Genomic DNA, 26931 nt, shown 5'->3' with positions numbered 1-26931 from the left:
GGGCTTTAACTGGTAAAATAAAAAAAATTGCTTAGAATAGCATAGTTAAGTTAGTGAGTTGTGGTTGAATCAGCAGCGGCTTTGGCCATGATCATATCTTGAACTTGACATGTATTATTTACACATACATTCAGACACACGTGTTGGTATGCATTCCATGAGTTTAATAATGGATATTAACAGATGGATTGATGTATCGTTCCACCGCTACTTCAAATGAAATTTAAAAAGTGCTGTTATGCTTTCTGCTTGATCTCCTGTCCCTCCGGTGTTGGGATGACGTCGACACCTATCAGTTGCTCTGCTGGGTCTTCCCGTGGCCACGCAGATCAATACTGGAGAGACGGTGCCGGCCGTGTTAGATACACACAGCCATTCGCCTGGTCGGTCTGATATTGGACAAATGCCATTTTCGTTCTTTGGCAATGCATCTCTCGATCGCACAACGCGATTTCTTCCTCAATCTCGCACACCCACTTTGACGGCACCGTGCCACTTGCTGTGGTCAGTTGCCTGCTGAAAACCATCGCTGTGTCACCGTGCCGTTGCCGGGCATGCCAAGCACGTCGTGCCGCGTAACATCTTAACAGCTGACGCGCGCACTGAAATCCCTTCGCGAGGTGTCGATTGGATCAGGTAATTCAGCCCCCTCCTCAGACTGAGGTCGGATGCGCTGTGGCTAAATAGGGCAGCCGAGTGAAGGTGCCGTCGAACTGCGGTGCCATCCCAGGTCAACGCAGGGCTGGCCAAAGTCTCGATCTTCCCAATGCGCAGGTCCACGGCCATGGCTCCCAGCGGTATCCATCACCTGTCACTCTCGCCAGTTCTCTGTCGCCGCGGGGATTGTGAGATTGTCGAAGGCCGCGCGATAATTTGCTTAAAGTAAACGAGCAGTCGCACCCCCTCTTGGTCAACAAGCAGCTTCCAGTGGCAGGGCAGGGACGAGATGACCGGAAGGGCTTGCGCCGGCCGCAGGTTTCTTTTCGGAATAACCTTTTCTACGACAAGTTGTTGAAATAAGCTAACGAGTCTGGTTATCCCAGGGGCCACTGCTATTTGTCTGGCATCTGCCCATGGACCTGTCCGGCTTCTGTGACCCCACCTGGAGTTCTCAGGATCAACAAAGCACGCAGGCTCCTCTCGACCACGGCAGAGGGAGCAGTCAGGGGTAGCACGGCGGCGTGGTCTATACCGAACAATGGCGCGGTTAAAACGCACACCAATTCATGTGAAAGTGCCGCGCAATAGCTTTCTCATTTTGGTTGACCTGCTTTAGATCCTCCGCTGAATTGGAATCCCTGTTGTCCCTTGGGGGCAAATTGTTACAATGTGGAGCTGACAAAAGTCAAGTGAGAAAACAAACACACACACACACACACACACGAATGCCTTTTTGTAAAAGGAAGAATGTATACAAATGATTGACGTATCAATATAGGTATACACTAGCAGGTGTACCCGTTATTCTCACGGAAATTAATAGTTTAGTTCTAGTATATTATATCCATTATTTCCCCCCCAGCCGCGCATTTGTGTGGGATACGCGGCCTACGCGGAGGGTTTGGGGGGGGGGGTGCGTGACGTCAGCAGGCACACTGCGTGACGCTGCCGCATGCGGGTGACATCACAGATGTGACATCACAGATGTGACATCACAGATGTGACATCACAGATGTGACATCACAGATGTGACATCACAGATGTGACGTCACCGCTCACTTGCCGTGCAATATATTACACACATTATTGCGCCCCCCCCCTCCCAAAAAAATACAAAAGTCTATTTTTATACTTTTTCCATTGTGTACAGTCTGCAAACTACCCACATGCCAAATTTAAAGTTTGTTGCATGTCGGGAAGTATGCTAAACATTTCGAACAGACACACATATTCACAAATTTCCCTTTAATGTATATATAGATATTCCAAAAACTCGATAATCTACAACTCCCCTGCCACCATCTGTTTGTGTTCAAATGGATAAACGCATATCTGTGCAGCAGCCTGAATTGGTAGGTCGCAGAGTCAGAGTAATTGCCGCAATTGGGCACCTCTGACATCCACACACAACCCAACACATCGGCACATGTTCGGAGACACACGACTCAATCCCTCCGGCTGTCTGTCCCTTACCACATTGGGTCATTTCCATCTTCAGTTCATCCAGGCTGTGGCAGGGTGTGGGGATTATTTGTGTTGACTTAAACATTCACCGCACACGCACTTTTCAGTGTCTACCCCCCCCCCCCCCCACGTACGTACTGTTTTTATAAAAAATACAAAATGACTCACCATGTAATGAGTAGTGGAGTAAAGTGTGGGTACTTCAACTGCCTTCGTGGAAGAGGAGGCGAAATACCCATCTAGAGGGGCTCTCTAGATCTCTTTCAAGTGGAGGCTCTTGTGTGAGCAAGCAATTGCAGGGCCGCAACTTTACCTATACTTTGGGTGTAACCATGAATTCAACCATTAAGATAGATGATTTAAGCTCATGTACAAATCGTGTGTATGTGTGTGTGTGTAATAATCTATATTAGTCAGTGCATATAAGTTGTATGTAATGGGTTCAAATGTCCCCCGCAATTCTCTAGAGGCCACTACATTCACCAACATATATTTATAAAAAAATATATTGAACTGAATTGTGTTCATGAATCGCGGCATTTCATCGAACGGCTACGGGAGGAACAGCGAATCATTAAAACTGTAATATATGCTAATTTATTAAATTCCTTTATAGTCATCAATGTGTCTCATACAATCTTCAATGGCATAAAGATGAGGCCATATGCTAACCCCTTCGGAATGGAGTTGTAACGTTCACCCAAATTATTATTTTTTGCCTGCTTTGGGGTTGCTTTTTTTGGGAGGGGATTGCACATATTACTGGATTAATATCGGAGAACATTTTTTATTAGTTTAACAGGTAGGCTTTCGCGACCAATATCATCCATAAAATAGAGTTTTTTTTTGGGTTAGATCGCGTAAATATATAAATGTGTTTATATATTGATTACCCATTGATATCCCACATTAACTGTTTACCTGCTAGTGTGCTTTAAGGTGACACGTGAGCGCTCACAGCTCTTACCATCCTATTTTCATCAACACCAAATTTAGCGGCATTATTAGCATTTTAATAGTGAAATACAGTACGCCAATAGGATATAGTTTGGTAATATGCACCGTGCAATTTGATTTTCACACTGAATTCTTTCCTGCACACATTACATTGACACATTACATTCCAATCAAATGCAAGGCAATTTTTTTTCTTTAATGAATTTAAACTGAACCTGATTAGTTCCTCGTGTTTGCACTGCATTTATTTTTTCTAAAATATAAAAAACAAAAATTGGCAATTCATTTTGGCGAGGAGTGGTTAGTGCACCCCACTCTCGACCCGGTGACCCGGGTTCGATTCTCAGCCACGGGTGTAGTGTGTGATATGTGAATTAATTCTGCCCCCCCCCCCATCACCCCCTACTCTCCCCAGACCCTTCACCAACTCGCAAACTACTCCCATGACTGACAAGGCATCGGGAGGCCTTCATCCAATGGTGGATTTGTTAAGGAGCTGTTTTATGAAATGTCATTTAGTGCATATATGGGAATTCTTCTTTCTTGCAGACGTAGTGACATCGTTGGATGTCACTGTGTGAAACCGGCCTGGGAGAGGCACGGGCACGCGATGTCTCGACACCGCTGACACCACTTGAATGTGGATGCAGTACTGGCCCTAGCGGGGCTCGGTGAGCACTGATAGTGACCGATGGCACCACGCTCTGTGTGCAGTGCCAGCCCCTACAGGATAGAGGGCGAGAGCGCCCTGCACGGAACGGGGTTGCAAGGGGCCATGGCACTCTGGTTGACCACGGAGGACACATGACCGTATTCTTAGGTTTTTTTCGGCAAAGTCACTTAGGTAAAAAATAAAAATTAATAAAAGTAAAATAAAAATAAAATAAAAATCACGACGTTTCGGAGGCAACACAAGCTTCCGTCTTCAGGTGGAAACACAAGCTTCCACCCACCACCCACCAAATGTGTTGCCTACAAATAGTACGTCTGCGAGTCAGTTTGAGCCCACTACACAAGTATTAATGGTTCATTGAAATGGTAATCGCCAATTAGATTATGAGCAATTAGATTCCGATTTCCTGGGCAATTTGTACTTTATTGTCTTTGGATAAAGTCACAGTCAGCAGACTAAAAACATACCAGCTTTGATATTATTCAGAGACGATTATACTTATTAAAAGCTCAAATCAGAAATCATTGCATCCCATTTATTATGAACAATTTCACACGAAGGTCGCAGATATGTGTGAAATGTGAATATACATGCACACGCGACGTCCTATACTTTTAAATTTACAAGACCTTTATTTACTCTTGTGTAAACCCTAATATTGCATAAGTTGGAAGCTCCGGTAGGAAAAATACACGTGCGTTTTTAAACTGCATCACATCTCCAGCAAATGTACCATTCGCTTGCCAGTGAATTGGGATACGTGACATGTTTATTGTGTGTTTTTGCTGTAAATTAAATTACGGATGCTCACACGGCATTCAATCAAACTGGCCAGCGTTAAGCCAATCAATACTGGCCATTCTGTCCGGCGAGCATTTTCTCCAGACGGCACAAGGGAGACTTATCAACATATTTTAAATAAAAAAAAATGCACAGTTTATTTTTTTTTCTTCAACGTATTTGCTTTATATCGAAGAGGCCAGGAGCTCCTGTAATGATAGCATGTACAGTGCTTCGTGCACTGCACTACGAACCCGGCGACCTGAGCTCTCGGTGGTGAGATGTTATCTGCTTTGCTACAGGAGGTCGTGGGCTCGATCCCAACCCTGATGCCTGCTGTATATTTGGAGTTTGCATGTTTTCCCCGTGGTCACGTGGATTTTTCACCGGGACCTCCGGTTTTCCCCTTAACATTTGGCTGCTACAAATTTCCACATGATAAGCCACTTCGTTGAGTTAACGTTTGTGGCCAGGTCGCTTCTGAAAAAGAGCTATAAGCTTCGTGGGCCCTACCTTGTAAAATGAAAATAGTTTAACAATAAATAGCAGTTTAGTTTAATTCCTGGCCATGGCTAAGAAGAGTGCCCTCACCCCCCCCCCCCCCCCCAACGTACAGAATCTTTATCTTAATTTTATCCTGGAGAAATCCGATGAGCTAAGAAGCTTTTTTTTGCATATATGTCCAGTAGGGGCAGGTCAGAAAGTTGCACGTACGCCTTACACTGGCCAGCATTGTAAATAATGGTCAAACAGCCCCCGTGATCTACATGGTGTGGAGGACCTTGGATTGACAAAGGACTGTCTGTTGTTTCCATTGCTCTGCAAAGACGTGAGAGTGCATGCCACGTGTGGTATGTGCTCTGTCTTTCTCTACATATAATAATTATTGAATTACTATTAAATTATATAACAGCATGGTGGAGGTAAAATAAATACATGTTCTGGAGAGGGATGCGGATAACCGTGCATGAATGGATGCTACTCCTTCAGTTAAGTTTTCTTTTTTAATTTCTTAATCTTGCAATTAAAATGACATTCAACGTATTAGTCCTTATATATAAGAACTGCAACTGTCTGTCATTCTGTCAGCTGGTTAGTGTCACGCAGATTTCAGTTTGGGCTCATATTGACCAGAAGGAACAGGAGACCTATGGTATTGAAGATGAGCGATGTAAGACCTATTACATTTGACCTAGGTTTGGAGAGAAAACAAATCATTGCGTGGAATTACCACAGACTTTTCGGAGACGCCAGGCCAACTCACGTCACGTATCGTGCCGAATGTAAGAGGTGAACGGGTGGAGGACGGCAGAGCATAACGAGGCTTCAGGTCTCCCATGCTGTATTTTTACAGAAGATAAATATAAGCACTCCTGCTATAAGCACAGTTCTGGTACAAGCAACAGATCCTTACAGCACACTCGTGGGGGGTTAAGTTCCAAGGGCTACTTCTGATACAAGCAAACTCCTTCTGGTGTAAGCACAATTGGCCTTGCGCCCGGCAAAGGGTTGCGCTCTTAAGCCAGCGTCAACGTCTCTTAACTAATTCTAGTTCAGACAAGCAAATAAATAAGTGCCTGCGATATTTTATTCCTGATAAGGTTCATACCAAAAAAGACAAAAGAGATGCCTCTTACCGGAGCTATGGCCACCAAGCCGACGATGTCGTGCTGGCTGACAGTCAGCTCACTGGTGATGCGCTCATGCTCGGAGGGCGCGCTCTGCCCATCGTAGGCCACGTGCCACAGGATGCGCCGCGTCACCGTCTGGCTGGTGATGTTCTCCAGCTCGAACTCCAGCTGCAGGACCTCCGTGCTGCTCGTCTCTCCGTTGGCGCTGGGCACCGGCAGGACAGAATGGCGTGCAAGTAACACCGGCATGTTTGACGACGGGAGGTTGACAGCAGTGCTATACCGTTCAATATTACATTGCATTGAATAATAATGATCAGAAACAATATGAATAATGCGACACTTTATTCAGGATTCTGCCATGGTGTCTCTTAGGTTAGCACACTGGACTTGAAATCCTGAGGTCCGTTGGTTCGATCTCCTGGTGCGGAAGTTAAAACAATGGGCAGGTTTCTCAGTCCACTTCCTGCCCCCCCCCCCCACAGAACGGTACACTACAAGAAATCGGACGTTCGCATGGGTAAAGTGTGGGTATTCCCCCATTTTCCAAGATGTCATGCCAACATGGAAGAGTAGGCCAAAATACCAGTTAGAGGGGGCTCTCTGGGGCTCCTTCTAGTGGAGGCCATTCCACCGGCAGTTGTGTAAGCAATACATTGCAGGGCTGCACCTTTGCCTCGCTTCCACTTTGTTTATCCAGGAAAACCTCACTGAATCATTAAACTGTCTTTAAGGAGGCTCCTGCATTGATATGTGTGCCTAAATGCCGTGAACAGGTGTTTGACTCGTGGGAGGAAAATCCGAAGCCAGGATAACACGAGACATGTGTTTGGACGTAACAGTTCTCTGCACAGATCAATTCAACACAGCGGCTGCAACTGCCACCTCGGGGCACTAACATTGGATGGTAGCAATATGTATTACTAACTAGCAGGAAATACCCGGCGGTGCCCGGGTACTTGCAGCTATCTTTTGCGAACGTAGAGTGGCTCAATCGCTGTTGTTCAGAAGGAGGGCGTCAGTGGCGTTACAGCAACTGTTGAGATTTCGCTGCACCGTGGGGCCTGCAATAAATGTAAGATAGCATGTCCACCATGGGGTACGAAAGTAGCTAAGATTTTCCGCGGGGGTTCAAAAGGTAACTCTGCCAGGTTTGGTGGCGATAGCTTTAGCGGTGTGGATTTGTATTCAGAACAGAGAGACAGACAGATTTTCATTTTTATATATAAAAATATGTGTGTAACACACTACTGGAACTGTCCACGATAATGTATCGGTTGGCAAATGTATTGACCATTCACATGCTAAATACACACAGGTATATAAAATGAGCCTGCTGCTTAGTCAATGTGCTTTCCTATCTGTTGAAAGCTATACCATTGACAAACTGGATATCTTTCAGCTCTGTAAACCAATAATAGTATTTAACACGTAGGCTTTCGCGACCAATGTTATTCATAATCAACGTTTTTTGGGTTTAGATCGCGTTATTTATAAATGTGTCGTAACCCTCCACCACCCGACACAGCCAATCAGTAAAAAAGTGTCACGTTGACAAAAGACAAATAGTTCACTGCTTTAGCCCACCGGTGTGTTGAAGCCACAACATTTACAAATTGAGTACGACGTTTCGCTGGTAATTGCATCCAGCATCATCGGGCAATTCGCCAGAATGGTGAGGCTCTGCTGTGTCTCCCGTTCTTATATTTTAAACATGCACATTAAGCAAGTGATAAAAAACACCATAGTTAAAAAAGGTACAATCCAATATTATATTTTATAACACCTCACTGTGTAATATTCTAACGTAAAGAAATGTATCAATCCCATACATTTCCCCTAGCTTTAAACTCTTACACGAGATATATTTTTTTTAAACAATACTTAATTATATTAGTATAAAAAATAATTGACATTCTCAACAGGCTTAACAAACTTAATATTTCTAAAAGCAGTTCAATGTCAGAGCACAGCAGTTTATAGCACTGTGTTGTCAAACTAATTAGCAAACTATAATGGTATTTTAAAAGAAGCCATAGGGGATTGCACGGTAATTATTAAACACACCGTGTACCTTCCTTTAGACACTCCTTTGTTGAGGACACCGACACACTCAGGATTAGCTAATGGTAAATTTCCCTCTGTGGGTTACGATAAGTCTTGAATTAGAGCAGTATAATGCGAATGTTTTTTTTGCTCATGCATATCTTATTACCGACCACTTTTTTACATCATTAATTATTGAGTGTTTTTTTTTAAACCTACTGAACGTTATTGAACGATATCTTACACACACACCAAAACTGTTATACACTCTTATTTTTTTTATTTAACGCATTTAATTACACTTTAGCTATAGAGCTTTTTTATATTAAAGAACCATAGACAAAATTAATCATCATTGTCCGGGTGTTTAGTGTTTTTGACACCAAAGCTGAGTAGCAGCTTAACCGCAAACATTACAAATGCGGCAACAATAAATGAATTAAAAAATAAATTCGAGGCATTATTTTCACTTCCTCAAATTAAGTGAACCGTAAAAGAAAATAGCTTCAGTGTTCGTTTAATAACGTTTATTATTGTTGTACTCTCGTTTGTCCGTGTACCTCGTCTGGATACTGTATTGGTTTTTTTCCACGATGTATTTGGTCTGCACTCACTTCCTTACTAGGTAATTATACTGGTAGAAACCACCTGGTTCCACCAGCCCACAGGGGATTATTGTGTCCGTCCGTCGTGCATCAAAAAATGGGAGGGGTGGAGCTGGGTGGAGAGGGGAGGGTGGGGAGGGGCTGGGTGGGGAGGTGGGAGGGGTGGGGCTGGGTGGCGAGGGGCTGGTCACCCCGTGGTGCCCTTATAAAACTCAACGTTTAACCTACTCACGCCGGCTTGTGCCCGCCCTCAAAGTCGACCATATTTGCGGAATACACCACGCCGCCGTTGACCCTGGCCATTGACCGAGCAACACAACGTTCCTACCAGCTCCCTCCGCAGGAATGTGTTATTATCTCAAATGTCCCCGTTGTCCTGGCACCTTCAGATGCACCGTAAACTAGGTGTGGTATACATAATAAAGATGATATTGTTAAATTAAAGAGGGATTACCACAAATAATGGAAGAGCAACGCTGCCTTCCCACATGATGGAACAATAAAGCAATTCAATTTGAGTGAATAATAATGAGAATGTTATTCTTACGTTGTGGTCAACATATGAATCAAACATCAGGATGTATCGTTGAATGACAGCAAATTACATTTTAACGATGTGAACATAAACACATAAAAAAAAGACGCGAAGCAAAATCCCCCTACAATGACATTGCAATAATCCTGAAAAAGTGAGATCCCTGCTGAAAAACGAGTCTTCGTGCTTAGTGAGACTTCCCTGCGCAAATAATGGACACTACTTATGGTTATTAGTACGATGTCAGAAAGTTGCCGTTTGTGCTGATTTTCCTAGGAATATGCAAAGTCATCCAAGGATACTAAACGTTACAGTTTGTGTCAGTTGCCTAATAAAGGCACCACTAAAGACGATGCATTTACATGCAGCTCCCCCCTCTATCGATGTTGTGAAATATGTTTCTTCCCTTGATATGTCCTCGGTTATTTATATCTCAGAAGTCGCGACCTCATGCCTGCCTATCGGTAATCACATTAATATTGAAATATACCAATGCTAGTGATCTTGTTGATGTCCATTCCCAAGTCACGTTGCAGTGCAGATAGACGCACAACAACTCCACTGTGATGACGTCTTTGGAGCTGCCAACTCAGATCATCATCGGAGCACAGAGTTCGTGGTGGTTTTATTTTCTTTAAAATAAAGGTGCAGCCCTGCAACTGCTTGCTCACACCACTGCTGGCATAAGGGTCACCGCTCGACGGAGCTCTATAGAGCCCGTCTATAAGGTATTTGGCCTACTCCACACTGTGGTGTGTGGTGTACACATGTGTGGTACACCACATGTGTGGTGTACACATGTGTGGTGTACACCACACATGTGCGACTGCTGGGGCTAGGTGAATGGGTGGGGGCATATTTAGGAAACGTGTCCATTGTATCAAACTGCTGCACCGGGAGAATGAATCAAACCAGATACCTGGATTTCAAGGTCATTGTTCAATCCATTACACCATAGCCACCACTCCTTCTGCTTCAACAGGTCAACAATATATGAATGCACTAAACTGGTCACTATTTCTTTGTAACCAAGAAAATTATTTAAATGATTCTTACCTGTAGTAGCAATGATTGCTAAATCTTTGGTAATAGGTGTGACAATATGTTGTTGTCTGCATCTGTGATCAATCATAGTGTCCACATTTTGGATGATTCGACAATAATAGGTATAGGCGCAGCGACAACTTAAATTGACAGTGAACATTGCCCGTGAACATTCTCAACATGGCCTCCCCTTCATGGACCTCATGGATTGTGAAAAAACGACATGTGTTATTTCTCGTCTCTTCCGTTCCTCTGAACCTTGTGTGGCGCCTTTTTAAAATGTATTTTGCAAACCATAGAGGTTACGTCGACTTTTTTTGTTAAATGTATCAGTGTCTACAGGACACCAGTGTCAGGTGTGATCACCGGCTATACGCCTGTGAATCTCTGCCCTTCTGTGTCTGTTCTGAAGAAGAGGCATTGCCCAAGAGTCCGCTTTAAAAACACAATATATACATCGTTTTTCCCCTATAATTATGCGGTGATTTTGGTAAACTTCTTTGTGGTAAAAAGAAAATGAAAGGCAACGTTAATGGACAATCAGGGAAATTAGAAAACAGCTTGAATCTAATGGAAACACACTTCAAATGGTTTGTAATTTTTCACATATATTTCATGTGTATATTTTTGGTTAGAATCTGCACGTGCTTTATGTAATTTGCATATGCTTTTGGCTGTTACCTGATGAAGCTAGTTGTAATTACTGGCGAAACGTCATACTCATATTGTAAATGTTGTGGACTTGCTCTCCAACACATCGGTGTGCTGAACTAGTGACGAATTGCCACGTTCTGTTTACGTGACAACCCTTACTAGTTGGCTGTGTCGAGTGGTGGTGCGTTTAACAACACATTTTTACGTACGCGATCTAACCCAAAAAAACTATATTGTGGGTGCTTTACTTTGACTATAATGTGTTGTATAATGGAAAAGGATTTGATTACAAGTATTGCACGTAATCACAAAAGTTTTGACGGTACGTGAAAAAAAAACATTTTCGGAATGTTTGAGGAAATGAAGATGAAACACATTTTAATTCTCAGCTGTCTCGAAACTACAGAGGCATACGTTTAAAACATCTGTGCCTGAGTATCATCTATTCGATTGTGAACAATCCCCACAACCATTTAATGGGTACCATTAAACTTGTTTATAGGACACTATAATAATCTAAGATATACTCTGCCCCCAAATTAACGGTTGAATCAAAGCTTTAATATTAATTAAATTTTTACTGCTACCAATACTCATCTCGTATTTTTTGTTAAATGGAATTTTTTTAAGTGAAAAGGATATGCCAACACAAAGTCCTTTGTTTTTCCATTTACACGAAACAGGTATAGGCATAATGAAAGCTTTCGTGACTGCAGGAATTCATATTCTTTTGGTAAAGTCACGTAGATAGGTTAAAAAAAAACTACGACGTTTCGATCGCAACACAAGCGGTCGTCATCAGGAAAATGGAGGTCTGCTTCTAAAGGCAACTGTTTATAAAGGTTTGAAATGGGCGTAGCCCAAATGTCAGCAGCCAATGTTAATGTAAGTGGTGGGCAGCGACCGCGACGGTGGTGGGTTTTCCACCAATCAAAGGGCTGCCAGGTAAAAATGTGCATGTTAATGTAAGATCGCTTAGCATCCTCCACGGCGGGCGTGCCAAGGTTGGGCTATGTTAATGTGAGAGATTATTTGACTGTGTTCAATCCATATTTCCTTTTAAAGGAGGACTTGTATTCTCAATGAGCTCTTACCTGGTCATACTTGTCCGTATTCCAAGTAATTGAACTTTTATCCCTCAGTATATCGCTGTAATTTTTGTTACTGTTCGGAATTCTCATAAAGATTAGCCCATGCATGGCTCAAGATTGATTTATATGTAAATCCCTGCATCAATGTTTTAGCATTTACAACCGATGTTGTACTATTCCAATGCAAAACAGCTTAAATATATTATGTGGCTCAGGTCTTACGTGTCTCGTGCAAAAGGTTAAATAAAAAAATGTTAGAAATGCTTTAAGTACATTGCCTCTGTTTGATGGAATGAAATTGCATCTGCATCACATTTATCTTCCTTAGCCAGTAGATTAAATTGTATCTCCGACTGGAAACACGAAGGTACTGTAATTGTCTTTAGCAACATATAAAGGACATCGAAGCAATTTGCTTCAAGACTGGCAGGATGGATTAAAAACCTGTCGGTTTTCGTAATGTGCATGTCTCTGTTTGGTAAAAGTAAAATGGATATATGGTAATTGGAAAAATAGCAACGAAAGGTGAAAATAAAATATCTCTTTAGGCTATATGCTTTTATATATGATTTGTCCATCAGTTACTTTTAACATCTCACTTTTAACATCTTCCTCGAGAAGTTTAAAGTAATCGTCCACTGAGAGTACTGGTTTAGTATGAAACAATTCTGACTAAATCAAGCAATATTTAGATTACTGAATCCAGAAGTACACTGATATGTGAATCGGAATGTTCATGAATCATTTCAAGACTTGTAAATGAAGACGATGGAAAACAAATTTTCCCCCCCAAAAATTGGAGCACGATTGGTTCCGACATGTTGCGGACATTTTGAGACATTGGAGCTGTTCCTACGAAGCAAAGCAGAAGTTATTTCTTGTCGATTCTTTACTCAGATCATCCTGCACAAGAGGCTTGCTATCTGAAATGTTTCTCATCCCTCTAAATTACAGCTCCCCGGTCAACGGAATATCAGGTTCATATTCTTAGGTCACGTAGGTAAAAAATAAAAATAAAAATCACGATGTTTCGGAGGCAACACAAGCTTCCGTCTTCATGAAGACGGAAGCTTGTGTTCATGAAGACGGAAGCTTGTGTTGCCTCCGAAACATCGTGATTTTTATTTTATTTTTATTTTACTTTAATAATTTGAATTTTTTACCTACGTGACTTTACCGAAAAAACCTAAGAATATGAATCCTTGCAGTCACGAAAGCTTCAAATCTGGAATATCAGGTCACATTCTGATTGGGTTCTATCGGATCAGTTGGTAAGAAGAAGCTGATAATGACATGTCAAATGTTTCATTTTAAACAGTAACATCCGTATATATCTTGGTACATACTTTTTTCCTGGAAATAGATAATCTACGGGTTTTCATGAGGTTTTGTGCATTGTTAAATACTTATAATAAGACAGCGGTTTGACTCGCATGGTTGAAACGATAACGTATTTCTTATACATACTCAACACATTGTTTGGCGATGCTACATTGGCGGTGGCGTACCAGCACACTTTTCTCAGCCGTGATCGTTTCAGACTTTTCTGCTTTGTGCTGTTGAAGATTACTCAAGATTACCAGTGACACTTGAATACGAAACAAAAAAAAACTCAACAAGTTCGTCGATAACATAGCACACTGATAAATCACTGTGTAACACATTTTTAGTTTTGTTCCTGGGTAGTAAGTGTTATTTTCCAATTGCTTATGCCTCAAAAGTAGAGAAAATGGCTATAATTCCTCACAAACCTTGCTTTTGTGACTTGGACACAAAAGCCAAGTTAATAATCCACTCCATTAATAACACAGTGGAACACATTTATTATATTTTTGTTCCCTGGGTAGTAAGTGTTATTTCCGAATTGCTTATGCCTCAAAAGTAAAGAAAATGGCTATTATTCCCCACAAACTTTGCTTTTGTGACCAGGACAGTGACATTTTCAAATTGACCTATTTTCAATGAGAAAACGTGGTGTGCATTTGTGTCTTTCCTTCACGTAAAGTCCTGGTCACAAAAGCAAAGTTTGTGTGGAATTATAGCCATTTTCTATACTTTTGAGGCATACGCAATTAGCAATTAACACTTACTACCCAGGAACTAAAATCGTGTTAATGTGCTAAGGAGAAGGGATCATTGCCCAAAATGTCACCTATTATATATTCTACCTATTGACGAATGTGCAGAGTTGTTTTGTTACGTACTCAAGCTTTACTGAAAAAGCTTTAATGATCTTCAACAGCGCCGTAGCAGCAGCGTATGTGAAACAATCACAGCTGAGAGATGCTAACAAACACCTGGGAATCTCAAATCTAAATATGATGTGTGTCGCCAGATTAATAAAAAAAAGATATTCACACAAACAGACTACCAAGTGTGTGTGTTTGTAGTTTTTTGAGCGAACTCAAACTGATGTCTAATTATATACTATTTAATAATGAATGCCACAAATAAGGACACCTCGTATAACACACGCAAATTTGCACATTATAGATTATTTAAGTCCACAATTTGACCCCATTACGGATGCATTGCTGAGGGGGTAGGGTATAGGATGGCCAACTTTATACACATTCGTGGCTTAAACATTCGTCGACAGCATGATTAGCCATGGTCAATCTCCTGTTAAAGAAATGTCTCCTAAAGCCACTATCATCTCTACATTAAAAAAATGTCGTTGTGTTTTTTTCTCCCCACAATTTTATTCCGAATAAAAATAATGATATCTGAACTTTCAACGAGCAATGCATTATTGCATCTTGCTAGTGATAACACGTAACTACTTCTGAGAAACCTTCAATCGACCTATTTTATCTGCGCTAAGACGGGCTGCACTTTCATCACTCGCATGTTGGAAATTCACAACAGCTCATGCACCTGGCAAAATTCTTGAAATATTTCTCGAGCGGTGAAATAAACCAGGGGGCCCACCCAGATGTACCACTTCTTTGTCAACGAAACAATTAGTGGTAATCAGGCTGGGGGGGGGGGGCATGAACCGGTTTTGATATTCAGTTGCCACCAACTATATCTCAGAGGTCGCAACCGGGTACCCGATACCCGTACCCTACCCGATACCTGGCTACCCGTACCCGGCCGGGTACGGGTACCCGTTTGCGACCCTGGTGCGGCTGGGTACGGGTAGACCGTGAGTCACTGGTGAGTAACCGTTTGTCACTCATTTCCCAACGTCTTGTCTCTTCTCCCAATTCCCGTTCCTAGAATCAACCCACCCGCAAATTCGAGTCACGTGGCACCAATCACAGCTTTCCAACTCCTGCGCCACCCACTTTAATTGGCCATACAAAGCAAAGAATGCCTCCCGACGGTGTATCACCCCGCGCGGTACCAATTTGTACGCCGGCTCGAGGACTGTGACAGTTGAGACGAAAAAAGACAAAAACAAAGTTCATTTTGAAAGGGAAGAATACATTCAAGACAGCGTCGTAAAGGCACTGCGAAGCTGTTCTCAAATGTCAATTACGTTACCGTTATACATTGCTGACGACGATAGCGTCCGACGATATTCATTAGTGCACAGTTTTGAATGAACCTCATGAAAGTGCAATGCTTGATGGGACCAACCTAGCCGCAGGTGGAGAGGGCATCTTGCTGACTTCCACCAGGATCGTTGTGTGCTTGGCTCCACTGTTAATCTCCTTGTTGACTGCCCACACTTCTGGATTGCTGGGGTGAATTTCCAGGAGGTTCACGCCTTTCTTGCCTTTCACCCTGCAACGCAGACATGTGCTTTGATGAGAACCGGGTCGTGTTTTACCTGCGCAACAAAGGGGCGATGGTGCGCGAGGTGCTCGTCCATGACCTTGAGTCAATGTCAAATTCTGTTTGGCCATTGACTCAGCCCATCATCCCACATGGGGGCGATAAAATTAGGTACCGTATTGTGGGGTAGTCAATAGCGGTTGTCCAAAAGTAATGTGCATTTTCCACCGGTGACTTAGAGATGTGAACGGTAGATGAGCACTGCCTCAATGCTCATCAAGCGGCGTTATGGTGGAGAGATATTAACTACCTCGCCTGTTATACAGGCAGTCATGGGTTCCATTCCGACACAGACACCTGCTGTATATTTGGAGATTGCATATTTTCTTCCCCCCACATTTAGAAATATGCATTTAGAGTATTTGCCTGCAGTGCATTTCCACATGATGTGCCATTAAGTTGAGCTATCATTCGTGGCCAAATTGCTTCTGAAAGAGAACTATATAGCTCAGTGGTAAAATAAAATAATTGAGTTTACTTTGACTTTTTTTATTTGATCCTCTACCTGTGAGCAATTAGAATAATTCTCTATTTGGGATAGTGATTGTAAATTCAGGAATACATTTCAAAATATAAATATTTACCATTTTGTTTTTTATTATTTATAATGTTTTATTCTATCTCCTTTGTGCATCACTGTTTGCTCCGTGAGCCTAAATGTAACATTCTCAAACGTTTTGCATATCATTCACGTAAATAGTTAATAACTTTCTTCTACCCTCATGATTCCATGTATGTATCAACAGCATTGGAATACATTTTAACGTATGAATCAATGCGTTATTACATAACTAATGGGTTTATTGCTGTTGTTATTTATACCTTTTGTACATTTCGTGCACCGGGTACTGATAAAAGTGCCAGTTTGCATAGCAATGTTCAAAATGACTTCTGCCTCAAATACTGGTAACATTTTGTATCTGTCATAATCCTGAAAATGTGTACACATACATACTTTCAAATGAGCCTGTTTTATTATTAGTAGTATTAGTAGTAATTGACTTAAATGTCTTCATATATAGAGAACTGCAGAGCTTGGGCAATCATTAATGCCGGCTCACCACTGGCTGCCTTCCAGCTTGTCTATGGTTAATTGGAAATTGTGGGATGCAATTTGTGTGACCGACGACACTTTATAAAACTCAACGTTACCATTATGCTGCAAAGTGGCTCCAGATAACATGAGCAAAACAATAGATTTGTGAAACAAATTATAGTTGTTGATGGGACACAACTGAAGCAGACAACGCAATATGAACACCAATAACAGTTGTTGAAAGTACACCAGGATCAATTGAAAAAGTAAAGAGACGGACAAAAGTAATTAGATTTCTTTGGGGGGAGGACCGTTTCAGAAATCACTTTGCCACGATTGCTAGGCACTGTAGTCGGTAATACAACTCAGGTGTTCGGTTTTATAGTTCAGTCCGATAACTACTCACTCCGTGTCAAAATTCGGCAACAAGTTGTCTTTGCCAATGTCAACAGAGGAAATAAAATCCTGGTGCTTCTTTCTGATTCCACCGAATTGCTATCGAGATGACATAGAATTAAAATTCAAGGCAAGGACAATGGAGTCAAGTCCAAAGTAGCCAAAAAGCTTTCGTTATCGCAAAGCAGCAGCAGCAGCATATCGAAACCAACACGCATTCCAAGTGTACTATTCCAAGTCGGGCTGCGTGTGTTGAGCATTTCCTGTCAAGCTATCACCACGCAGCGGTTGAATGCAACTCCTGAAGGTATCTGCAGTCGTCCGTAGTGAGAGCTTAAGAGGAGGAAGCCTCAACAAGCAGGCCCAACCTATAAACTATACAACTATTAATATTTTATTTTATTTCATCAATCAGGTAAGGCCCGCTGAGCCATATATACGAATGATAGCCCAACAAAGTGGCTTATCATGTGGACATTTACAGCAGTCAAATAATCCAAACGCATGTTGATTCTAAATGTGGAGGGAAAAACCGGAGGACCCGGAGACAAATCGGCGCGACAACGGGGAGAGTGACAACGCAAACTCCAAATATGCAGGCGTCAGGATCGGTATCGAACCCACAACTTCCTGTACTCCAGGCGAGGTAATTAACATCCCGGCACTTTAGCGCCCCAACCGGCAGAGCAGCACTGCACAAGCAGCTGCGAAAGCTGCGTGTTAAATGAGCGTACATGTCTTGTTTCAAGGTTTGCGTGTTGGGCAAATGTTTTGCATTGTTTGTGAAATATAACATGGAGGCAGCATCATATTTACTATGAAGGCATACATAGAGTGAATTCTTGAAACGTATACTTTGTGTTGAACATTTTGGCTGTTGGCAGTCTCGGGATTTTTTTGCAGACAACTGAAATTTGTCAACAACATTGTGATCCATGAACACTGGAAATCTATAAATACTACAGAATATGCAAATATATAAAGTAGAATTTAATACAAAGCTAATGAACAACACATTTCAAAGCATGCTGAGAATTCTTGCTGGCATTGCAATCATAAAATACTTGTTTTACACAACATTATAATTTCTTTGCAGCCTGTCACCAACCTTTCTAGCTTTAGTGGCTGTTCTCATTAGCTACAGAAGACACTTACATATGTTGAACAAACCGAGAGACCGTTCCTTGGCGAAGGATATTGCAGGTCTTAATGTGCCGCGTATGAAATATAAAAAAAAATGTGCCAAACAGATGGGCATATTCTATCAGGAAAAGGAGGGTAGAGTCGGGGAGCAAAGGGGAGCATGGAATAAACACGTGGCTCGGCACACGTGTATGTAGACACCTTATTTCCCTGCAGGCAGGCTGAGTGACGGACTTAATGAGACGGCCGCGGGCTGTTTAGCTTTGAAGTGGCTACACACCGCCTTCGGCTGCCATAGAAGCCGCTCCTTTTGCATCCTCCCCGTGGTATGGTCACTGTGACTTTAGCCCAACCTTCATTTTTTTGTTTGCCAAATCGCGTGAACGTTTACAATTCGCACTGACATGTGTATAAAATTGTTAGCTTCGGTGTTTGCATTGTTATTTGTTCATTTATGCAATGCCCTAACAAACGACATGCATGCGTATCTAAAAGCTGCCAGTGAATATGTTTGTTCATCTGTAACATGACTGTGTGCCGACAATACTTAGTGCCGCTACATGGGCTGTGAACGTGAGCTAGAATACACTAAAATATAAACAGAACGCGAGCAAATGGTGTTCGGTACATTGTTGCCTATTATTTTGCAAACCACGTGCTTTAGATAACGTAAAAATATAGTTCCTTCAATTTCGTTGAAAATAAAAGTCCGTCACCTGTGCTTCCCCATTCACCATGCAATTACGAGCGCAATAATTTGCACGAACGATAATCAAAATTACATGCACACGCTTTATTAAGGGGACATTGTCTCTCCGAATATAAACTGGGTTTTTTTTTCTATTCCCGAAGGTCATTTTTCATTTACAAAAATATTTAAGTTTATCATTGTTTCGTCTATAATATGTACAGTATTTATGACAAATGCCATGCATACTGAAAAGACAATGCATAATGGATTATGCGATGCATCATCAATAAGTATTTAAAAAAATATCGTGGCAGGTTAAATTAACATAAAATTGACATTCATGCATTCAAACATTTAATTTCCAGACACGCATACATCACAATTTGTCAGAAAAGGGAAAGCTTTAAATGTGCCCAAACATATTAGTTTACAAAGAAAACTCTTGTCAGTCACGTGCTTTGAATGAGTTGAGGCCTTCACTTGATCAACTTTAAGCTGTCAAACCTGACTGCACTGACACATTGATAGATACCCAAGCATTGGAATATTTCCTGCTAACACAAAGCCATGCGTCATGGTCAGCATATGTAACAACATGATAAATATGGTGTACTGACTGCACATTGGCTGACTTGTCCAAATTGTACCGTTGCAGACAACAAAAATCCATGACGTTCATATCAATACGACAGCGTGTACATTTGCATTCATATAATTGAGTTGAACAATGGCATGAGAGAAAACAAGACGGTTGTTGAATAATAAAGCAAACTTTAGTTTTAGGTAATACGTTCTAATACATTCGTTGCCTTTGTCGTAGAGGCCAGGACCAAACATGCCTTAATTTCTCATCGAATATAATTTGGGCTGCCAGTAGACTGGAGTAGGCACGTGACGAGCAGCCACAGCCACAGCAAGACATATCCTGGACGTGGTATGCAGTGGGCAGAAATAATTCCTAGGTCGCCAATGTGGACAAAGCTGGATAAAACTAAGTCCAGGAAAACACGGGGATGAGTAGAAATAAACATGAGAGCAGAGTAATTGCGAAGTGAACGTTTATTAGTTGCATTTTTAAGTACATCTCACAATAAAATGTATGAAGCACGGTAGTAAGATTAATTTAAAGAGTTGGTAATCCAGAGAGGCTATTTAAGGTGGCAGAGGTGATATTACTTTTTCTGTGTTGAAGAAATACAATTTACTGAGAAGTGTACTATATCTTCTTGGTTCTTTCGGTAAAGTCACGTAGAAGGGAAATAATAAAATAATACAAATAAAATAGAATAAAATAATATTTTTACTATTTTTTATTTCCCTTCTACGTGACTTTAAGATGAATCCCTGCAGTCACGAAAGCTTTAAATCGAAATTTAAGTGTACTAGATATTCTTTGGGTCTTTCGGTAAAAGTCACTTAGATGGTTCAAAGAAAATAACAAAAAACTACGACGTTTCGATCAGAACACGAGCGATCGTCATCTGGTGTAAAGAGGAGGAAATCCGCGGAATGCAGACTGTCTTACAGGGTGTAGTGCTTGAGTCATAAACGAAGTGGGCGGGGCTAGTTATGTTAATGTGAGAGATTAGCATGTTAATGTCAGGTCGTAGAGCCACCGCATATCTGCATTTCCCATAAATATGCTAAAATTCCTATTGATATGCAAATTATTTTGTCAAGGCGCTCTTCCTTCTCCCTCCCAGCTTAAATATACGCTCCAAGCCTGGGGTGTGTCATACAGACTCTGTCGTCTCGACAGACCTGTTCTTCACCTGAGGACGGCTGCTTGCGTTGTGGCCAAAACGTCGTGAGAATTATTTTATTATGTTTTATTTGTATTATTTTATTATTTCCATTCTACGTGACTTTACCGAAAGAACCAAGAAGACATTCGCTTGTGTTGTGATCGAAACGTCGTAGTTTTTATTTTGATTTTCTTCGAACCTATCTACGTGACTTTTACCGAAAGACCCCAAAAATATGAATTCCTGCGGTCACGAAAGCTTTAAGTCAAGATTTAAGTGTACTGGAGTCATGGATTAACTCAAAGTGGAAGTTAATTGATGTCACGTCTATTGGGGTTAATATATTAGTCATGGAAAACATGCTTGTTAACAACTTCAAACACTTCGCGCAGAATTAAATCCTTTCTGTAGACTCCAGGCAGAAAGATTTTAATTGAATATTTAAGTCTTCATATGCTGCTATACTCCATTCCTCGCTTGACGTTGTAAATAATCACGTTTGGTATAATTTAACTGTCCAATTGTTAAGGCAATGAAATGATTCCGTGAACATTCAACTGGAATCACGCACGTGCTCTCAAATATACCAAGAAAATATATATGTGTGCACGCAGACAATTGTTTTGCATCTCTGCACACAACTTGCTCGACAATCAAAAGTATTACAGTGATGTCCTTAATTAAATAAGCTTTGAAGCGGTGTTCATCTGTAAACATCTCGCCATGTAAATAAAAAAATATGGGGGGAGGGGGGGAATGAATGCAGCTCATATCAATTGCATTTCTGAAATTGTTCAATGGCTTTTAAACATTGCACCGTATAAGGTTAGTTAACTAAAATCCTCGTGAAACGGCAGCTGTTGAAGTGGTATGGTACAGTTATCCTATTATAACCATATGCTCGAGACCTGCGTGGCAATTAAGCATGCAGCAGCATGATAATGTGCAATCCTCTAATTTTTTGTTTGCAAAGGGAGGCTGTTGCCGCTGCATCGTTTTTATTTCGGCAACATAACACAGTGAGTGTCTCATGGTGACATTTTCAAGGTCCAGCATTTCCTTGTCTTTTGGAATTCTAGCAGAAATGTCAATTTGTATTCTTATTAGCTGTGCAGCCCAATCTTACACAGAGAGAACAGTTATGCCCAGTGTCTACAGTTAGGCGAATTAATTTCTTGAATTTGTTACTGCATTTAGAAAATTCAATATCTCCATAAGCAATGGCAATTACATTGCTGATTTATATGCCATGTGCACTTAGATTCAACATGTTCTTACAAAGACCCTTTGATGTATAGAAATGACGAAGCAATGAACGAAAATCCTTTTAAAGAAATGTCTCTTTGGATTCTGCGAAAGCCCCTATATTCCAGAACAATCGCATCGTTTGAGCTTCAGTGTCATTTGCGTTATGTTGGAAACGGGGAAATCAATCAGAGCGAGCCCATGTTGTATTGTACTCACTATAGGAACCTGGCTAAAACTAGATGGAATATTCTGAGGCCAAGGAAATTTATATTCTGGTTTTAACCCATGTTGCCCTCGGCATCAAGCTGAACATGGGCTTATCAAAGTTGAAATACATTAAGTCACAGCCTTACATTGGAAATCCAATAGCCTGCAGCTGTCTATCAAAACAATATAATACAATGTAATTAAATAAATGCGTAAATAAATAAATAAGCACATATATAAATAAACCAATAACCGAGGAAGCTTCGCCAATTCAATTTTGCAACTATGACCTTTTAGATGAAACTGCTTAAACACTTTACTAGATACTCTAAATCAGGGGTCCTCAAACTTTTTAAACAGGGGGCCAGTTCACTGTCCCTCAGACCGTTGGAGGGCCGTACTATAGTAAAAAAAACTATGAACAAATTCCTATGCACACTGCATATATCTTATTTTGAAGTGAAGAAACAAAACGGGAACAAATACAATATTTAAAATTAAGAACAAGTAAAGTTAAATCAACAAACTTGCCAGTATTTCAACGCGAACTATGGGCCTGCTTTTGGCTAATGAGATGGTCAATGTCCGGTTCCATATTTGTCACTGCTAGTCGTAACAAGTGATGCAAGTGTGCATCCGTTAGTCTAGATCTGGTTGGAAATTTCAAATGTTTAATTCTGGAAAAAGTCTGATTAGTACTACATATGCAGCACGGGCATATGTAGTACTAATCACATTCCTGCATTTCCCATAAATATGCTAAATTCCTCTTGATATGCAAATTATTTTGTCAAGGCGCTCTGTCCCCCGCTTCCAACCCAGCTTATATATGCTCCAAGCTCGTGTGCTGTTTCATTCAGACGCTGTCTCCCCAACAGACCTGGTTTTCACCTGAGGACGGCTGCTTGCGTTGTGGCCGAAACGTCGTGAGAATTATTTTATTATGTTTTACTTTTATTATTTTATTACTTCCCTTCTACGTGATGACTTTACCGAAAGAACCAAGAAGATGAATCCCTGCAGTCACGAAAGCTTTAAATCGAAAGACATCCTCTCCTGTAGTTGTTACTTTGATGCTTTGCAGTGCAGCAAGCTCTTCTGTGACTTCGAAATAGTCATTCGTCCCACGAATAAAAATTAGAAGTTGTGCAGAATCACGAACATCATTGCTTTCGTCGAGTGCCAAGGAAAAATAGGAAAGTTTTTTTGTGGAGTTTTGCAAATGCTGATGCAAATTGTCTCCCATTTCTTCAATCCTCCGTGCAATTGTAGGTCCTGAAAGACTCACTGTACTAAATAAATCGGCCTTCTCTGGACACATCTCTTTGGCAACAGAAAGAAGGCATTCTTTAACAAATTCTCCCTCCACGAATGGTCTGCCAGTGCACGCTATTAGCTTGGCAACTTGAAAACTTGCTCGCAGTGATGAAATATTTAGCTGCTTCTGCTTCACAAAAGTATTTTGCTGAGTTGTTAATGTATTTTTCAGTTTTAATACTTTATCTTTTCTCACTTCTCCGACCAAACAATCATATTTATCTTTATGTTGAGTTTCATAGTGTCGACGTAAATTGTATTCTTTGAACACAGACACTATATTCTGGCATATCAGACACACAGCTCTTTCCTTGTACTACATGAAAAAGTAATCATAAGTCCACTGTTCTTTGAATATCCTACACTCCGAGTAAATTTTTCTCTTTCTTGACATCATTATTTCCTAGGGAGTCAAAATTGCTATTAGTAAAATACCAATATATATACAGCGCTACAAAAACAATATACCAGCAATAACTTTGCCCACACAGAGACATACAGACTGCACTGCCCATCAATGCAGTCTGATTGGGGGGAACTCCGCCCCCTCTCCCTCTTCCACCAATGACCGTCCTTCTCATGTAGAAAAAAAGTAACAGACAGGCAGCGTCGGCAAAAACACCCGGCGGGCCGGATAAATGTCCTCGGCGGGCCGCATGTGGCCCGCGGGCCGTAGTTTGAGGACCCCTGCTCTAAATGAACACAACTGCATTGCTGACCACAGTACTGGATTGGTATTTTTTGGTGAAACACATTGCAGAATCAACGTCTTAAAATTCCTCCACCACCTCTGTCCACCCAGCAGTAGAAATAGATATGCCACGGTTCGTCGATTAGCAGGCTGCGCGTGGTGGGGTAAAGTGTGGGTCATTCTCAGCTATTCCAAGATGCCTGGGCCTGCGCGATAGAGTAGGCCCAAAAATAGCCTCCAGACATCCTCTCTCGAGCTCCCTCGAGTGCAGGGGCGGTTTCTTCATTAGGGCGATTGGGCGACGCACCACCAATGTCATTCAACCACAGAGTCACGCTAGCCGTCACTGTGCCTCTGGATATAGTCCAATCAGCGTCATGTCACGTTCTGTGGAGTACCGCCTCTTTTGGGGCGATTTCACTCCGGCTGAGAATCGCCCCGAGTGGCCCCATAGACTTACATTCAAAGATGTTTTTTTTCGAACGGGGGCGCTCCAATGCATTCTCTATGGCTTCCCGGAGGGCAAGCCCTAACGTGCTTACGTCATCATACGTGCTAACGTCATCATACGTAAGCACGTTTCATCCAACAATATAATTTATCGCTACCTAGTGGAATCTTTAATAAAATAAACTTGAGTGGTTTGTTTTAATAGTGAGTATATAAACAAACAAGATGTATTGTAAGAGTCACTTTATTTTTCATTAATATTAAAGAAGTGAAGTTGCCTTTACATGCTTAAGCTGTTAATTTATTCATTGCATGGGTGGACCTTATCCTTATCAATCATCCAGACATTTGCCCCCCCTGAGAGATTTTGCAGGAGCCGCCACTGCTCGAGTGGAGGATCTTCCTCAAGAAACGCAATGAGCAAGAATTCGCAGTGCTGCACCTTTGGCTTTTCAATGCAGATGAATAGATTTGCTTTGCTAAACATTCCCAGATTTTTTCTATTTTTCTCATCACACTATAATCTAGCAGCAAATATGGTGTAGCACATAAATAATCCAATGACCATATAATATGTAACATTGACCATATGAAACCTTATTCTTGGTTCTTTCGGTAAAGTCACGTAGAAGGGAGTTAATAAAATAAATTGCTTGCTAAAATAAATCCACGAATGTGACGACAGTGTTTACATAAACCGTCAATGGCCGTTATTTACATGTTTATTATGGAGAAAACATTTGATACGCTGTAAAGTAAATTTCTTAGTAGCACTAATATATTGATATTTTCCAACTGGAGAAATACACTATTATTAACATGTTCAGTGTCTTCAGCAAAAACAAGTCCAGTAGCAATAATAATAATAATGACTTATTTATTCAGGAAAGCCATAGTAAGTCCAATCACTATTTTTAGGAGGGTCCTGCACGGTTGTTTTTTCACCTAAGATGTTTTCAACTAATTTCTGAGCATTTCTATGTACGAGAGGAAACTGGAGCACCCGGAAAAAACCCGGTACGCTCACCAGGGGGTAACATTATCTCTGTACAGATGAAAAGAGAATGGACTTTAGTCTACTCGCTGTACTGCCTTCTGCTGGAAAGCCACAAGGTGTAGTGCCTCGACGCACACGGGAAGGGAGTTTCACAATGTGTGTGTGCGCGATGGATCCACCAACTTTTCTCTGCCTCCGCGGTTCTCGATTACAGGTCACGTGCGCGAACACCGCCTGGTTGCATAATGGTCATTACAACTTCTCAAGCCTTCGTGCCACAATATGAACTCGGGGTGAGTTTCAGATTTTTGGATTTTAAGGACAATTTGCAAGTGGCGGTACAACGCTTAAAACACTGCCTATGAACCCGGTGACCTCGGTTTGGTTGCCAGCCACGACTAACATCAGTGGCGAGTGATAACTGAACCAGTCTGGTGACTACCTCCCCCCCCTCTCCTTCTCTACTTTCACAAATCCATACGAATCAAGGCGATGAAATATGCTCAAACAATCCCCATGGCTAAAAATACACGTGGAGGCCTTCATCCAGAAGTGGATTCGCAAAGGGCTGTGAATTCTTATCAAGTGTGTAACTAAGCTCTGTGGTTCTTTCGGTAAAGTCGCGTACGTAGAAAAATGTAATAAAACAAAAAATAACACATCACGACGTTTAATATACCACGTAAATAACCTCTTGTTGTAACAGCTCTCTCGCTGGTCCAGCAGTTCCACTGCTGGATTATTTGTTTCCGCCTGAGGACGACGGCTTGTGTTGAGCGAAACGTCGTGATATCAAAGAGTCACTAAAGCTTCAAATCAAGATTGTGTAACTATGCTTTTATCTCTCTGCAATGTTGATCTTATTTAACGATGCCCCCCCCCCCCCACAACGCACGATATGCATCATCTATATATGTACATGTTGTGCAGATAAGATGAGCTTTTGGCACTGTAATGTGATGTGGGTAGGTGAACCTAATCACGAAATATCTTTGTGAAATGATTATTTACTGTATTTAATAATAATAATCAACAGTGTGTTCTGGACACAATATCCAAGTGCAATGTTCTCCTGCTATTATGAGAG

General features: G+C 41.4%; 1 protein-coding gene across 1 annotated transcript in view; it reads right to left on the bottom strand.

Annotated features, from left to right (window-relative positions):
* Window positions 1-26931, bottom strand: part of LOC133348425 (transmembrane protein 132C-like) — a 97186-nt gene that overhangs the window by 40731 nt on the left and 29524 nt on the right. Inside the window, 2 exon segments of the mRNA XM_061561219.1 lie at window positions 6172-6370; window positions 15726-15872. Of these exon segments, the coding sequence (XP_061417203.1) occupies window positions 6172-6370; window positions 15726-15872 (346 nt within the window).

The sequence above is a fragment of the Lethenteron reissneri genome, chromosome 27 (genome assembly GCF_015708825.2).
Source record: "Lethenteron reissneri isolate LAM-NWPU_2019-01 chromosome 27, ASM1570882v1, whole genome shotgun sequence".
NCBI classification, from domain to species: Eukaryota; Metazoa; Chordata; class Hyperoartia; order Petromyzontiformes; family Petromyzontidae; genus Lethenteron; species Lethenteron reissneri.
This window is presented reverse-complemented; position numbering and strand designations above follow the sequence as displayed.